Genomic DNA, 15,532 nt, shown 5'->3' on the forward strand with positions numbered 1-15,532 from the left:
ATATATATATATATATATATATATATATATATTTGTTATTGAAAAAAATATATAATTAATATATATGATATGTAGCATTCCTTTCCCCACAGTATATCAGTAAAAACAATTTAGGATCAATGAATTCTTAACAAATTCATTATTTTATTCAGCAATGATACATTCAATTGTTTCCACAAAAAATTATATTGATAAGAAATATTTCTTGAGCTGCAAATCAGCATATTAGAATGGTTTCTGAAGGATCGCGCGACACTGAAGGCTATAGTTATGCTGAAAATGAACTAATATTAAATAAATTCCATTTTAATATATTAAACATTAAATTTTATATTAAAATAGAAAACAGTCATTTTAAATTGTCACAATTTAACTGTTTTACTGTATTTTTTTATTCAATAAATGCATCCTTGGTGAGCATAAGATATGTTTTTTTAAACATTTATTTATATATATATATATATATATATATGTAGTCTTTAACATTGTTTTTATTTTGATGGAAGAAATGGCAAAGAAGAGAAAAGTTACTGCCATGGTTGCCTGCTAAATTTCTAAATCAACCATATTGAGTAATTTTCTCTTCCTTGTTATTTTTCCCATCAACTAAATATACAGTATGCCTGCAGCAACACCAACCAATCACGAAAAGCACTTCAGCACATTTAAACTGAATTAAATGACATAAACATCAGCGTAGCTCTTGGCACTCGGATACTTGCCAACGTCAGGGGCCCTGGTATATGTCCACACGGCTCTCGTACAGGATAAATGGAGACTGGAGCGGCAATATTTGACTCTTTTAGACTAATGTAAGCACTGGCAGAAGACAAAGACGGCGCTGACCCTGGTCTGTCTCGCAGCTCTGTGTTTACATGTGTGCATCTGAGAAATAATGCAGCTCATAAAGGCAGGAAAAACTACTGGTGGACATTTGTTCTTTCCACATGGATATTATTCAGACCCTCAGTCACAGAGCCATTTAGAGCACGAGATATGCACCGTCATAGCTGATAGGAAGTGTGTTTGTACTCAAGGGGGGCATAAAGACTTTTGAATGATGGCCAGCAGCAAAGACAAATTCTTTTTTAATATTGTTTAAAGTCAACCTGAATTCAAAATAGTCTGTTTACTTTTTTAATATACATTCCTGCTCTTATTGCAATTCATCAGAGCATGTTATTAAAAATTAAAAAATGTCTTTGTAATCTTTCATCAAAGAAATTACTTTCTATTTTGGCTGATGTCACATACAGTACCACTCAATCATTTGGGTTGAGTTTTTTATTCAAAAAGCATGCATTAAATGAATTATAAGGCTTTCATAATCTAACAAAATAGTTTTATTTCCAATAAATGCTGTGAATTTGAATTTTACATAAAATAAAAAATGTAGCGTGGTTTTTACAAAATTGAGCGGCACCACTGATTTCAATGATGATAAATTTATAGTAATTCAACATTGGTAAAATGTTTTTTGAGCAGCAAATCAGCATATTAGAATGATTTCTGAAGGATCATGTGACACTGAAGACTGAAGTAATGATGCTGAAAATTCAGCTTTGATCACAGAAATAAATTACATTTTAAAATATAATCCCATATAAATCAGCTGTTTTAAATTGTAATAATATTTCTTAATATTACTGTAGTTTTAATCAAATAAATGCTGGCTTGGTGTGAGTATAAGAAACTTTCAAAAACATAAAAAAAATTACCCCAAATGTGTAAATATAGTTTAGACCATATTCGCTATTGGTCAATATTATTTAATCCAAATAATTATTTGGTTTAATGTACTGTTGTAAATCAAGAACAGTTACTAATATAGCAAATAATCTTTGACTTATTGACCATTGTTGTTTCTTGTTTTTGTTTTGTTGTCTAGTTTTTGGCTGTCAATTAACATTTACTTCACATGCTAATTCAAATCTAGCTCACATAGTTAGTTGATTCTGTTCATTACTGTCAATCCAAAATGGGTTATTTCCAAGTTAAAATGAAATTCACATGTCTGTAGACGTATTAAACATTAAGTTATTCTCCAAGTATTATTCTAAAGATTATGCCATATAAGGGGTTATATATGCCATTGGGTTTCATATCAGGGTTTTTTTGTCCAGTCGATGAAATTGTCAAACTTCTTTGTGCGTAGCTTCCAAGGCGATTCCAAGCAAAAATCTGTTTTTTATTGTCTATACACATCCCTTTTAGCCTGTAGCCCCCCTACCCCTCCAAAAATGCCAGATTGAGCCAATCCACCGCACTCACTTGTCTTATCTTCTGCCTCCCTTTCTTTTTCTCTTTTACGCCTATAATATCTCTCCTTCACTTGTATGGTTCTTCCCGACAAGTGCAGGGCATCTCCTTTGCCCTCAAACCTAGGGCTTCTAATCTTGGTTTAACTGACATTGAAGGGGCTTCCTTCAACAGTCCATTACTGCAGTGATAACCCAATCCTCGTTGATTAGATGGACCAGACCACCGCAGGCCAATGTTATGGAAATTCACCAAACGTCTTTGATTTTCTTCTAACAGAGATTGTAAACGTTGCAGGCGGACAGCCGTGATTGACGACAGTGAGGAAGATTTACGGCCTCCCAGAAGGGTGAATTCAAGTTGAACATACTATTGAATTTTGTCAATTTTGATTTAGTTTGTTTGCCTGTAAATCTTTCAGAGTTCAGGGCTCCATTTGCGTCTAATGCCGTGTTTGAGCATGATCCAGTTCCGATCGGCTTCTCGAGAACAAAAGATTATCTTTCGAAGGACTGAAGATGACACTTGATTTATTAAGTAAACAGTAGTAAGTCAGTGATCCTTTGCCAATACATTGGCGAGCGGAGCCGTTTTCATGACAAAAAAAGCATTCTTTCTGCTATGAGAGATGAAATCCAGCAGATCTTTTTTTGTCTTTTAATTTTATGTTTACGCCCGTGTACCAGTCGCCGTCAGGTTGTCTGGATGGACGGTTAAGAGGGGGCGGTAGGCGTTATTCAGATAAGGCCTTTCAGCCATAACTTCCTCTTCTGAGTGCTCTCTTTGCATCCTTGTATGTAGGCAGACCTCCTGTCTTATCAGTGGCACGAACATTCTCTCATCCTCTCGGTTTGGTTCATCTTTAAGGCAGATCTGTAGATTTGTAGTTGTTTTGCAAGAGCGGACACATCCCGGGCCCAACGAAAAATTGCTGAGGTGTCTTGGCAGCATGGGACACTTGCGTCATCTCCTCCCATTTGTATTGAAAAACAACAGTTAAGCCAATTTCACACTATATGCGAAACTAACACAGATTTATTTTATTGTCATTCTCACGCACAAGCAATGCAGTGCTAAACAGCAAAAACATAGCTGCATGTAGAGTTTTAGCACTGAGCTTATTTTATCCTGCTTAAAAATAGTGCTTCCTGCTGAAAATAGGAATAAAATGCACTATTAGCACTACAGTCCCATGCAATATAGGCATTTACAGGGGCAGTCGTGGCCTAATGGATAGAGAGTTGGACTTGTAACCCGAAGGTTGTGGGTTCGAGTCTCCGGTCCGGCAGGGATTGTAGGTGGGGGGAGTGAATAACCAACACTCTCTCCACCCTAAATACCACAACTGAGGTGACACTCTCTCCACCCTCAATACCACGACTGAGGTGAGACCCTTGAGCAAGGCCCTTTTTAGGGGCTTTGAAAAGTTTGAAAACCCCTGATTTAAGAAATGTATATTCCGCCCCTTAGGAGACTGGTATCTGTTCTGAACAGATTTAATTAACATCCCTCCTCATGCAACTGAGATTTCATGACGGTCAAGTTTGTAATAAATATCAATGGCCAACTTCCAATAATCTTAATTTAATTCCATTATTAAAATAAATACTCAGTGTAGTAACCCAGAAATCATTTTGTTTCCTGGATATAGTCTAAATACACATTTGACGGTAGGAAAAATGCATCTCTGGATTTGCATTCAACCCTCGTGTCTGATACAGGATTCAAACAACAATTTGCACAAGCCAGTTCTTTTAACAACCCTAATAGGGATTGTTTTTATAAAGACTTTTTTGTACTGTCGCCATTCGTCTCTCTCCTCGGCCGTCTTATCAAGTCTTCATCAAAGAACAAACCTCTGGCCCACAGGTCTCCTTCCTCTTCACCTTGAGCCGCTCGGAGTGTGCATGTTTGCGTTTCACTGCGTTAACTTTACGCTCCCTTTGTTTTCAGTCGACAGGCCGGGAGTTATGTAATGGGCCGCCTGTAAAAGCGTGGCCTTGTTTGAAAACTCCAGTGCTCTCTAGTTAAGACCAACACTAGACACTAGGCCTTGTCTCTTTCTTTATGGCCATCTGCGTTAAAGTGGGGGAGGAATCGCAAGTTCAAACGCCTGCCGTTGCTTTTATGATGTCAATGACTGAACGGATACCTCTACAGACGCTGGTACAGGAGGACTTGGCCGAGGTCCTAATCCAAGTTTGGGGCCGGTTAGGGGCAGGGTCATTTCTCCCAGCTGGAGGGAGACGGGTGAGTTTGTTGCATGGGTTGGGGTGGTAGGTAACCTCTACACTCTCAGAGCTGTACGTCTCCCCTCCGCGGACACTTGAGGGGGGCTCATTGTTTAGGTGTGTGAAGATGAAGCACCATGTGTTAAAGGATTATGAGATGGCTGCGTGATTTGTGAGCGGAATGTCCACAAAACTGCAACCCCCACAGATGGACACAAACTCATACTCTCTCACATTGGGAAAGAACGGTTTCGCAAACAATTTACGCAAATTCATTCTGCCTTGCAAATGAGTTTACGTGTACAACAGAACGCAGATATATATCAAAACTAAACCAACTTTAAGGGAGCAAATTGAGATATTGGCAACTAATGAAAACTGTACTTGCGTGAGATTTCGAAATTAGGAACTTGGAACATCAAAAGTGTTTGTCAGACATTTTAGCATTAAATAAGCTGACAGAAAGACAACTAAGGTCTTTACATGCAAAGGGACAATTGTGAAAATCTAGCTCAATTTGAAACCAAAAACTAGCTCTGTATAATACACATTTTTGGTCTTAAGGACTGTTCACTTCAAGAATGATAAATATAAAGATAATATCTTTAAGCGTCCACACCAAGCCATAATAACGTTCTGTATATTATAAGCACGTGCTGCAATTATGCTGTCTGCTGCTTTAAATGCTCAAGCCCTTTAAGGCAGGATGGATTCTCATTGGTGGTTAATGTTTTTCTCTTTCATCAGCTGGAAAAAATGTTTCCAATGATATCAATATCATTATTGATATTCTAATATTGTTTCTATGTATTTACTTGTATGACCTTTGAAATGTTTTTTCAAGACGTCAAATTTCAATCAATAGGTGCCAGAGGTGTTTTGTAGTAGTAGTTTATAATAATTAACTGCAAATTGTTTAATGGTGTTTAATGGCCAGTTTTCCCAATCCAGTCAATTCCTGATAAATAAAATCAAGTCCTACCCAACGTCCTTCACATGGGAACAGCGTGTTTGTAAAAAAACATTCATCACATTTAATTTACATTACCTAACATGTTGTCAGCTTGTGGTATGACAATTAGTCTAAAGTTCTGAATACCCACTGAAGGTCCCAAGGGTTCATGAGGTAAACGGGTATCCGGTGTGTCTGCGGCATTGTAATTTTTATCAGTCTCATGAATGATTAGAAATACAGCAGTATCTCTAGCACTCCCTAGTCTTGTCCAGAACTGATGTGAGAGATTGATTCTGTACTCTCTGCGTTTGGCCGAAAAAAGACTTTCCTTAATCTCACCCACCGTTCTGACACTACACAGCTCCTTCGCTGAAAACAACCAGATGTTTTACACCATTTATTCCATAGTAGCAGAGCGAGAGCATTAATTTCAACCCTGCGAAAAGCTTCTGAATCATGGTGTTTGGTCGACAGATGCCGGACGATCATGGACTAGACTGTACTCCAGCTCTGAGTACCATTAAATGGCTCCACAGTGGTTTGTTTTAGTCGTTTCAGCCAGGCATCTTTAAACAGTTCCTAATAGAGAGTGACATGGACCTAAAGCCTTTGAACACTGCTGTAGAACTACATTTTAAGGCACTTCACCCTTTAAATGATAAAAGTAGTGAGTTATCACTTTGTTTGTCATGCTCTTAAACCCTTGAGGGGTATTATTAAAGCGGAGAATGCCATGGAAAGAGTATTGTTAAGAGTATTTTTAAAATCTTGTAAATCCTGGTAATTTATGTCACCCTTTTCCCTGGGAATGTCACCCCTCCCTTATGGTTTGCATTTGGGGCTAAGCAGCAATGGACAGATGCGTGTACCTGTAATAGGGACTGTTTAACACCCCCTCCTTCTCTTCATCTTTCTCCCCCAAATCTCTCTAGTCAGGATTTACTGTGGTGACCTCCCAACTCTCTGGTTCCCTTCCCGGGAGTCGAGGGCCTTCCCAGGCTCCCAAACCCTCAGAGTTGGAAGCTTGTAGCATTTAGGGGCTTTGCCCCATTTTTTTCCCATCCCAAGCACTGCGTTTAATCAGTCCAGGCCTGCGGTGATTTGGTTTTAATTCTAAGGGGTGGGCAGGATTTAACGGTGTGATTGAAGGCAGTGATAAATGGGAAGGCGGAGGGGGGCCATACGGCTGGTACGAACTCCATTACGGGTATTACTTCATTTATTAAAGTGGGACTGGGCTTGTTTGCGTGTTTCGCACAAGGTTCAACTCCAAAACCTGACCCACCAACATGCATTTCAGCATGTTATAGACCTTAATATAGAATAGATGGTTCTTAAAGGTTGTGGTGAGAGGTTGCACCAACATGAACCTCAGTGAACGACCTACATTTGTCAGTTTCCTGTCATTTCGTTGAACAGTGATTTGCTACAACATTTGTAGATGGCCACAATTTTGTGGTCCCAACTGAAAGGTGCACCTTGAAATAACTTCTTGCCAGATTCTAAGGCTGAGTTTCATGTATCCTTCATGAATACAAACTCAAATAAATCCATAATAAATTAAAAATAAATCCAATGTGGCAGGCTAGTCGGAAAAAAAATTGGTTACAAGTATATTTCAATGAATACTGACAGCTGTCAATTAAAATAGTTCAGCATCTTTTAAAATGGACTATTTTAACCAATATTTGTGCTTTATTTTTTTATTTTTTTTTTATTCTGTCAGACCTGTTAGCATAGCAATATAACTGAGGCCAGCTAGTAAGTGTAAACCTCACCCTTCTGATCTCAAGAGGCGCACTAGCAACAGACACTAAAGGCTGCAGTCTTTAGTATGCTTGCTAGAGCACTTGCCTGCAATGCTGGAAACACTGTAAGTGTAAGTGTGGTCGAGGACAACCGTAGGGGTTACAGCAACATGCTAAGGCCAATTGCAAATGCATGTCTTGTGTGATATTTGTGTAGCACAGAGTTACTTCCACTCTAGATATTTAATTTCAGTATTTATGTAATGAAGCTGTTAGCATAGCAACATGTTAACGTTAAACTCTATTAAAGTTAGTTGCAAATTGAGTCTCCTGCATGCCATTTGTTTAGTGTGAGTTACCACCTACATAAAACAATCCAAATTGGTCTCTCATGAAGTTCCGTGTCCATTTCAATGCAGGGTAGCAAGGCAGGTCAATAGGTTTTGGAACAGAGCTTGAGTGTGTTCTCCCATTGGGCAAATCTGAACCTGTGTGTGTTCAGCGGACATGCTCAGCAGAAGTGGATGAGGCATCTCTGTCTGTGTTTTATGGAGTGTAATTGTGCGCTGGGAGGCACTGCCCTCTACTTCTCCTCTTAATGGCTGTTTGTGTGTTGTTTTAGTGGCAGATTTACGTGTGGGACGGGCAGTGAGGGGCGGGTTGATTTACAGCTGGCTGTGGCTTTGGCCTCACTGGTTATGTGTGTGTGTGTGTGTGCTGTCACTGTGTGTGTTCCAGGTGATTGTGCAGTCTGGCCGCCAGCCCAGCGTGTTGCAGAAACTGTGTCAGCTGCCGTTCCAGTATTTCAGCCACCCGCGACTCATCAAAGTGCTCTTCCCCTCGCTCATCTGCGCCTGCTACAATAACCTGCAGAACAAGGTCATCCTGCAACAGGAAATGAGCTGTGTGCTGCTGGCCACCTTCATACAGGTAAATCGCTTGGCCTTCACTCCCTCACTACCGTGCAATTCAGACTTTGTTTCATGAACATGTCCACAAACTGTATTCCTGCTGTACAGGGGTGTTCCCTTTAAAAGCAACATGCAACTGCAAAACAACTAGAAGTCATTCGTTGAAAACATGTACCAAATAAATCTCGTAATGCATGGGACTGAAACGTGCTTTATTTGAAAATGTGCAGCGATATTCAGATTTTATCTCTTAAAATCACACATTGTGATATTCAATTTTATCAGCTCTATCCAAAACTCAAAAAATAAAATGGAAATTCAGTACTTTCATAATTTTGTAAAACACAAATGTTAACTTTTGTTTTACAAACATGTCTCTGAATTATGTATTCCAGCTATAAAGGGGTGATCACACTCAATGATTTGCATCTGCAAAACAACTGGAAGTCATTGGAAACACATTTACCAAATCTCAGGAACACATGTGAATGAAATCAAAACAAAAATCTGCAAAATTTGCGAAATCTTTCTTTTGTTTTTGCCATGTTCAGATTTTTTATTTCAGATTTTCGCTTAAATTAAATTCTCAACTCGCTATTGTGAAAGCCCCATAACAGATTACCTCAAGAAACCTGTGCAAAAATGTTTGCAATAAATTAAATCAAATTCTATGTATGTGTTAGGAAATTTCAAAGAGAATTGTATCCATGCTATCATTTAGCAAATTTTAGAACATTTATAAATTGTTATAGTACTTCAACTGGAATCGAATCACCCCAAAACAAACCCAAATTTTAGATTTCATGATGCATTGCATCTTTTAGTAAAACATTAACAATTTACATTGTAAATTTATTCTTTTCACTTAAATGCATGTTATTGGTCTACTCCCTGGGAATGGAACCTATGACCTTTGTGTTGCTAGCACCCCACCACCACCCTCACTAAAAGAAGCAGCTTCCTTTGCTCAGATGGATGGTTTCCTCTGTTTGAGTGGATTTACCTGCCACTACTTGAGCCTCCTGTAAACACCCTCTCCCTTCATCTTGTTCCTGACAGCGCTCTCCACACCACAGCACCGCTGCCGTTACTTACACAGAGATTAGCTCCAACTCTAACAAGGACAGGGAATCGTCAACTTGTTCAAACAATGGAAAGACACTGACAAAGTCACTTACTGACAAAAGCTTTATCCACTTCATCCAAAACTCAAAAATAAAAAAGATTTAACAATTTAATCTGAAATGTGTAACTCCTGCACTACTAACAAAACCAAACTGAATGTTTAATAAATTCAAATGGTTTACTTATTGTTGGTGTTCATATTTGGATAGGAGAGAAGTATTATTTGCAGCACAAACTTTATCAAATGGAATAAATAATAAAATCTGTTGACTTTGTGTAATCTAGGACTTTGCTACCAACGAGAACCAATCGGACAGCAAAGCTCCACATCCAGGTAAGGTCTATATAGACTATTTGCTCTGTTGCATCAATTTATCTTTATTAAAATGCATGCATTCATAAATGTAATTTGGTTCAATTTCCTAACCTTTATGTTGTCTTCCACTCATTTTGGACCTGTAGATGATTTTATTTTGCCTGCAAATGCTAGTTAATGCATTGGACTATAACTTACTTGCTTTTTTTTTTTTTTTTTAGGATTTCTTCAAATTGGTATTTCTGATCAAAAACTGGCTTACAAAAAACAGCTTTTTGCTATAGTATTCCTAAATACTGGATGGAAATCTTATCAGTTTGTTTCCTTTGAGTTATCTCAGGTTTTATATTTATTTTTGAAACTGATTTATTGTAGGCCTCATTGATATGAGCTTTTTCAGTTCAGTTTTCCACATATTCTGTTCTAAAGTGTGTTAGTTCAAAATAAATGTGTCTATTGCTCACAAAAGGATCCTTCTCTAGCATTGATTTAATGCTTTACTTCCTGTGTCAGTTCTAAAGCTCTGATCTTTCCCCATCAGAGAAGGGCTGGGCTCCTCTGGACTACTGCAAGCTCTCCAACCGCTTCCCCAGAGACCAGTGGGACTCCGCACTTCAGTTCTTCCTCAAGAAGCAGGAGGAGTGAGAGAAGCACATTACAAGAGCACATTTGACGATAAGCCGAAATGTACACTCTACAATGCAAAGCTGTGCCGGAGGGGTTTAGGGTACGAATGATGCCGGTCATCAGACCATCATCCAACCTGTCAATCAGTAGTGACGCATTCCTAGTAGTTATCTAGTAACTGTATGTTAACATATATATTAGCACAAACAAACTGACTTCTCTCGCACATGTATTTATAAGCAACAGAGAATGTTTACAGGATTTTACATTAAATACAGTTTTGGATGCATTCATAGTGATCGTGTTTCACAAAAAGAGCAAATCTCTTTCTAAGCTTTCAACAGTTTTCGGATCGAAGAATTTTTTGGTTAGGTTTGAGTTTAGCTGTAATTGTGTTGTTTTGTATAAAAAGATATTGGGGAATGATGCAGAATAAACAGAAGCACTCGTTTGATTTGGGGAGAATGACGAGTTACCTCATCCGTTGGTTTTCTTGTTCCAGTTTGTTTCTATGCATAAAGTGGAAGATTTCTTCCTGTAGCTGACGTTATGATTTTTAATAATTTTTGTTGTGGTTGTTGTGATTCTTTGCTTGTTTTATACTGTAATTTATACACCGTGAAGATATATCCTACACATTTTTTCCTTTTGTTAACGCATTGAAGCACAGTTTAATTTAAGTAATGGACATGTTTAATAAAACATTTAATAATGCACAGTCTTTGAGTTATTTCATTGTAGCTTGGTTTGAAATATTGTCTGGCAGAATATGTTTTGGATATTTGTGTATATATACGCAGTCCAGAGGGTCTCTGAGACAACTAATGAAATTGCTTCTATTTTAAGTTTTCTAATTTAATACAAATGTTATAACTTGCATATAACCATTTGGGTGAAAATCGAACTTAAAAGAAAAGAAAAATATAATGTATCTTAGTATTTATCTTAGCTTTTTAATGAAAGTAGCACTGAAGTTTGTCAAAACTCATCATGATGTTGTCCAGCACGATTTGAGGACATCTGACCATCTGTACAAAAGGGTTCACATTTGTTTATAATATCAGTGACCGGAAATGGTACAGAATCTTAAATATATTATAATATTTTTAAAATTCTCACAGCTTTGTTTGTTTATTCCCAATTTTTTAAATTTTGAATCTCAGATTTCAATGTGGTCTCAGACATTTGGATCCCTCAATAAATTCTGCAACTTGTATCTAAAATATATCTATAATCGCACCGTTATACACTGTTCCCGTGCGTAATGGTGATGTTTAAGCATGGAGTCTGGGGTCATTTAAAAAAAATAGCTATACGAACATCTCTCTCTTACTGAAGCGTATTGCATTCACTTGAGGAAAAAAAATCTACTCTGTTTTTCTGAATTAACGAGTTAATTATCTCAGAATTACGAGAATTTTTCATTAAAAAAAAGTTTTTGCTCTGTTTTTCTGAATTAACGAGTTAATTATCTCAGAATTACGAGATAATTTTTAATGAAAAAAAAAGTTTTTGCTCTGTTTTTCTGAATTAATGACTTAAATTATCTCGTAATTCTGAGATAATTTTCATTAAAAAAGTTTTTGCTCTGTTTTTCTGAATTAATGACTTAATTATCTCGTAATTCTGAGATAATTAACTCGTAATTAACTGAGATAATTAACTCGTTAATTTTTTTTTTCTCAAGTGAATGCAATACGCTTCCGTACTCTCTCTCTCTCTCTCTCTCTCTCTATATATATATATATATATATATATATGTATGTTTTAATTGAGAGCGTTTATTGGCTAACTTGCTTATTTATTCGCTGGGAAACCTGCAATGTTGGTTAAACAGCATTGTAAAAGGGTTGTGGCCTCCTAACCAGGGTCCTCACTGGCCCTGGGGCACCACAAGCAGCCCGCTGTTCTTCCTCTCAATCCTTCTTTCTTTCATACACTTTTTCTTCTCACACTCACACCGTTTCTCTCTTTTCTGTACCTGTGTGAGTCACAGCAGCTCCCCTCTGAGTCACTCAATACACCGATGTGTCAACATGCGCTGGAGCCACTGGGTCAGACCCACCTCAGTTTCAGAAAACCATCACTTCTGCTCCAAATGTGGGAAAAAACTATTTCAATTAAGGTCATTTGGATGAGTCTAAAAGTAATATATAGGCTATATTACAAAAAAAACTAAATTCTTGTAAAATGGATGTATTTTATGTGAGATCTAGTTGGTGAAACGGGTGTAAATGCTATTCCAAGCCCATCTCGTGATTCAGACTGAAGTGAACGCTGTGGTCCTGTCAGATGATGAATTATGAGCGTTCGTGTTTTGTGTGCATGGATTTGTTTGCTAAATCTGTTGTCTGAATGTCTTATTTTCTACATTTAATTAAGAAATGCGTTTGTGAACGTGTGAAAACGAAAGGTGTTTTTATTGGCGTACAAAACACAGCTTTAAGAAATATGCATCATTAACAACAGCACTAAGAAATCCAGATGAACAGTGTATCTGCGGCAAAAACACGCTTTTCGCAAATTTCAGACAATTAGGCTATACATTACGGGTTTAATGGTAAAGCGCTTCGGGATTTTATTTAATGAAAGTTTTTAGGCTAGTTTAAATGTTTGTTTCACTAAAAAGATTGTGTAAAAATTTGATTTATGGAATGTTGAGTTATTTTATGCACCCTCTTAATATTGGTTATTTTTCTTATATAGCCTAAATGCCTTTGTAATTTTCCCAGTTGATTTTCGTATACCTTGTAAATTCTACGAGCTTTATATATATATATATATATATATATATATATATATAGGTCAACGAAATGTATATTTTAGGCAAATAAATATTTTTTTACAACAGGCGAAAACCACATATGTTTGAAGAAAAGCTCTGAATGTGTTTGACATTTCTTGCCTGTTGTCAGCATCCAAAATATTTGGATATAGCCTAGATGATTTCGTTATATTTCAAGGTTTAAGGGTTGTCTATTGTGACAGTTTTCAAAATTAATTGCAAGGAATAATTTAAACATGAATGTATGAACTAACACAACATTTCCGTGTAGGGACATGTATTAGAAGTTTAGCTTTAAGAGTCGAATATTTGTTTTAGGTTGCTTTTTAGATTTATAAACCAAAGGTTGGCTAAATACTTTGACGTTTCAGATTAAAATGACAGACAAGGATAGAGTTGTAATTTACAAAAAATTCAAGATTTGTTTTATGCAAAACATGAACTTGGCTTAAATATGCGTTTATTTAATTAGACCTAAATTATTAAATTAGTGTCGGAATTTGAACCAAGATGCGGCTCTTGACCTCTGATTTCTTCATTTCAGTCGATTTAATGGGCTGTAATCAGGATCAGATCTGAAGACGGTTTAGCAATGAAAGATCATCTAAGTCTGGTCATTTGACAGGAATTTAAACGCTTTACATTTTTTAAGAAATATGGGATTTTACAAGAAGACAATACCAGTAATCTGCTTACAAGACAGCAAAAGAAGTAGAAAAGTTTTAAGCAGGTACAAGCTTAGGTTAAAGCTTTATTTATGTGTAGATGTGTGTGTTAGGGTTAGGGTTAGGACTTTCACACAGAATGCGCTCCGGCCTGAGTGAACTTCTTCTCACAATGTGCAGTGAAAACATGCTTATAAATCGTTAAATAGATGGGGAAGAAATTCAATAACCTATGTAAAGCGTATATTTGCGTATTTAATCGCTGTGAAATTTTGAATAACAACACCTCAGTGCAAGATTTCAGATTTTGGTGTATTTCCTAAAGACCCCGTGAAATCGGCTCGAAATCGCGTAACTATGTTAGAGAGGAACATGTTCAAGGAAAGCCAGATTTATAGCTTCGACATTCTAGGTATGAGTGTGTATGAGGTCTACATTTATGGACATAATGATACACCTCATGTAAGCAATGTTTTGTGAAAACTGCTAAATGTTAAACTGTGTCTTTTAACAGCAACGTATGTGAATTATTTAATAGATGCTAGTCATTTTCAGTCATTTATGGAGGGAGGGGCGTTGTCATTTTAGAGAGAGCGTTTGATTGGACAAAAATCAGTAGTGCAGGATGAGTCATCAATAATGTTGTTCTGTTTTGCAAGAAGAAACTACGCATTAAATCCACATATTTGCTAGAAGTGTTTGTTAACATCATCTTAAATATGCCTGGACTAAAATGTGATTTTGCAAGTTTAAGAATCAAACATTTATTAAAAAAACAAAAACTAGATTATAAGCAAAACAACGTTTGATATTCCTGAATTAATTGCGGTAAAATAACTTATACGCAATAGAAATTAATAGGCTACAGATCTGTCTTACAACTGTTTATCCTTAGTTTGGTTATCTGACAAACTGGGATTATTTTGCCACAATGGCCCGCAGGGATTTTGATCTGATCTTCTGGTGTCCAGCGGCTATTTTCTGACTCGAAATGAAAATAAACCCTGGACATGCAAGGGTGCGTTTGCCGAAAGGGAGTCCCGTTAAGAGAAAGGTGGCTTCGGGTTTGTTGTGCTTCCATTCAGTGGATCATTTGCAGGTGATGCCGAGCGCAGATAAGCTGTCCTCCGTCTAGACTCAGCTTTACGAGCAACACTAGATTGATCACTGCTACGGGAGGGGTTCAAGTACTCATTCAGTATCCGGTCGGCAGGATTTTTAGATAGATAGATGTAGCTATTCGTAGCCTCTGTTGAAAGTGACAGGGTTCGGCAATGCACCTTTATTAGCGATTGGCCAGCAGCTTGTTATAAATAGGCCTATCACTTTTACAAAAACGGTCTCTTTTTAATATTTTGGTGCTCAGTCTTATTGTTTCCATAGCCGTGCTTTGAAAGAACACAATTAGATAGAAGCGTATTCCCCAAAACAAAGAACAAATTCTGCGTAACGCGGTTCTTTATATTTAGTACAGTTCCAAATATTCCGTCTCTATAATCTAAAAAAGTAAATGTATCATTTAACCCAGCTATGGTTTAACAAAGTAGTACGTCTGTATAATGAAGAAGCAAAATGCAATTCCCAAATTCTTTTCAGAATAAATTCATATATCACGACACTGAAATGTCATTCACTATTTAATTCTGCTCTTTTTCTTTTTACTAGATCTTTCCAGTCCAGTAACAAGTATACCTTTATAACTGAAGTGTCTCTTGTTTTAATATAAAAAGATATGTAAAGGTAACATGATATGCATGCAGGCTTTCTCAGACATAAACAGCATTTAACGTCGTTTATTTTGGTAATTTCTCAATTTTTGGTATGGACGGTTGTCCTGACAATAAATAACAATAACTTACTTTCTTAAATCGAGAAGTTTATACAATCTTTCCTCCATTCGTTACGATAAA

The 15,532-nt window shown here is 36.9% G+C and overlaps 1 protein-coding gene across 2 annotated transcripts in view; it reads left to right on the forward strand.

Moving 5' to 3' along the window:
- Window positions 1-10,886, forward strand: part of LOC306868470 (S phase cyclin A-associated protein in the endoplasmic reticulum-like) — a 107,174-nt gene extending 96,288 nt beyond the window's left edge. Inside the window, exons 29-31 of one of the 2 annotated variants that reach the window (XM_079414654.1) lie at window positions 7,932-8,123; window positions 9,515-9,563; window positions 10,087-10,886. In XM_079414654.1, coding sequence (XP_079270780.1) covers window positions 7,932-8,123; window positions 9,515-9,563; window positions 10,087-10,190 — 345 coding nt within the window. In that variant the 3' untranslated portion in view covers window positions 10,191-10,886. The remainder of the gene's footprint in view (window positions 1-7,931; window positions 8,124-9,514; window positions 9,564-10,086) is intronic. The other variant, XM_079414653.1, reaches the window with a different exon arrangement.
- The last annotated feature ends 4,646 nt before the right edge of the window (window positions 10,887-15,532 follow it).

The sequence above is a fragment of the Barbus barbus genome, assembly GCF_936440315.1.
Source record: "Barbus barbus genome assembly, chromosome: 50".
In the NCBI taxonomy this organism is placed as follows: domain Eukaryota; kingdom Metazoa; phylum Chordata; class Actinopteri; order Cypriniformes; family Cyprinidae; genus Barbus; species Barbus barbus.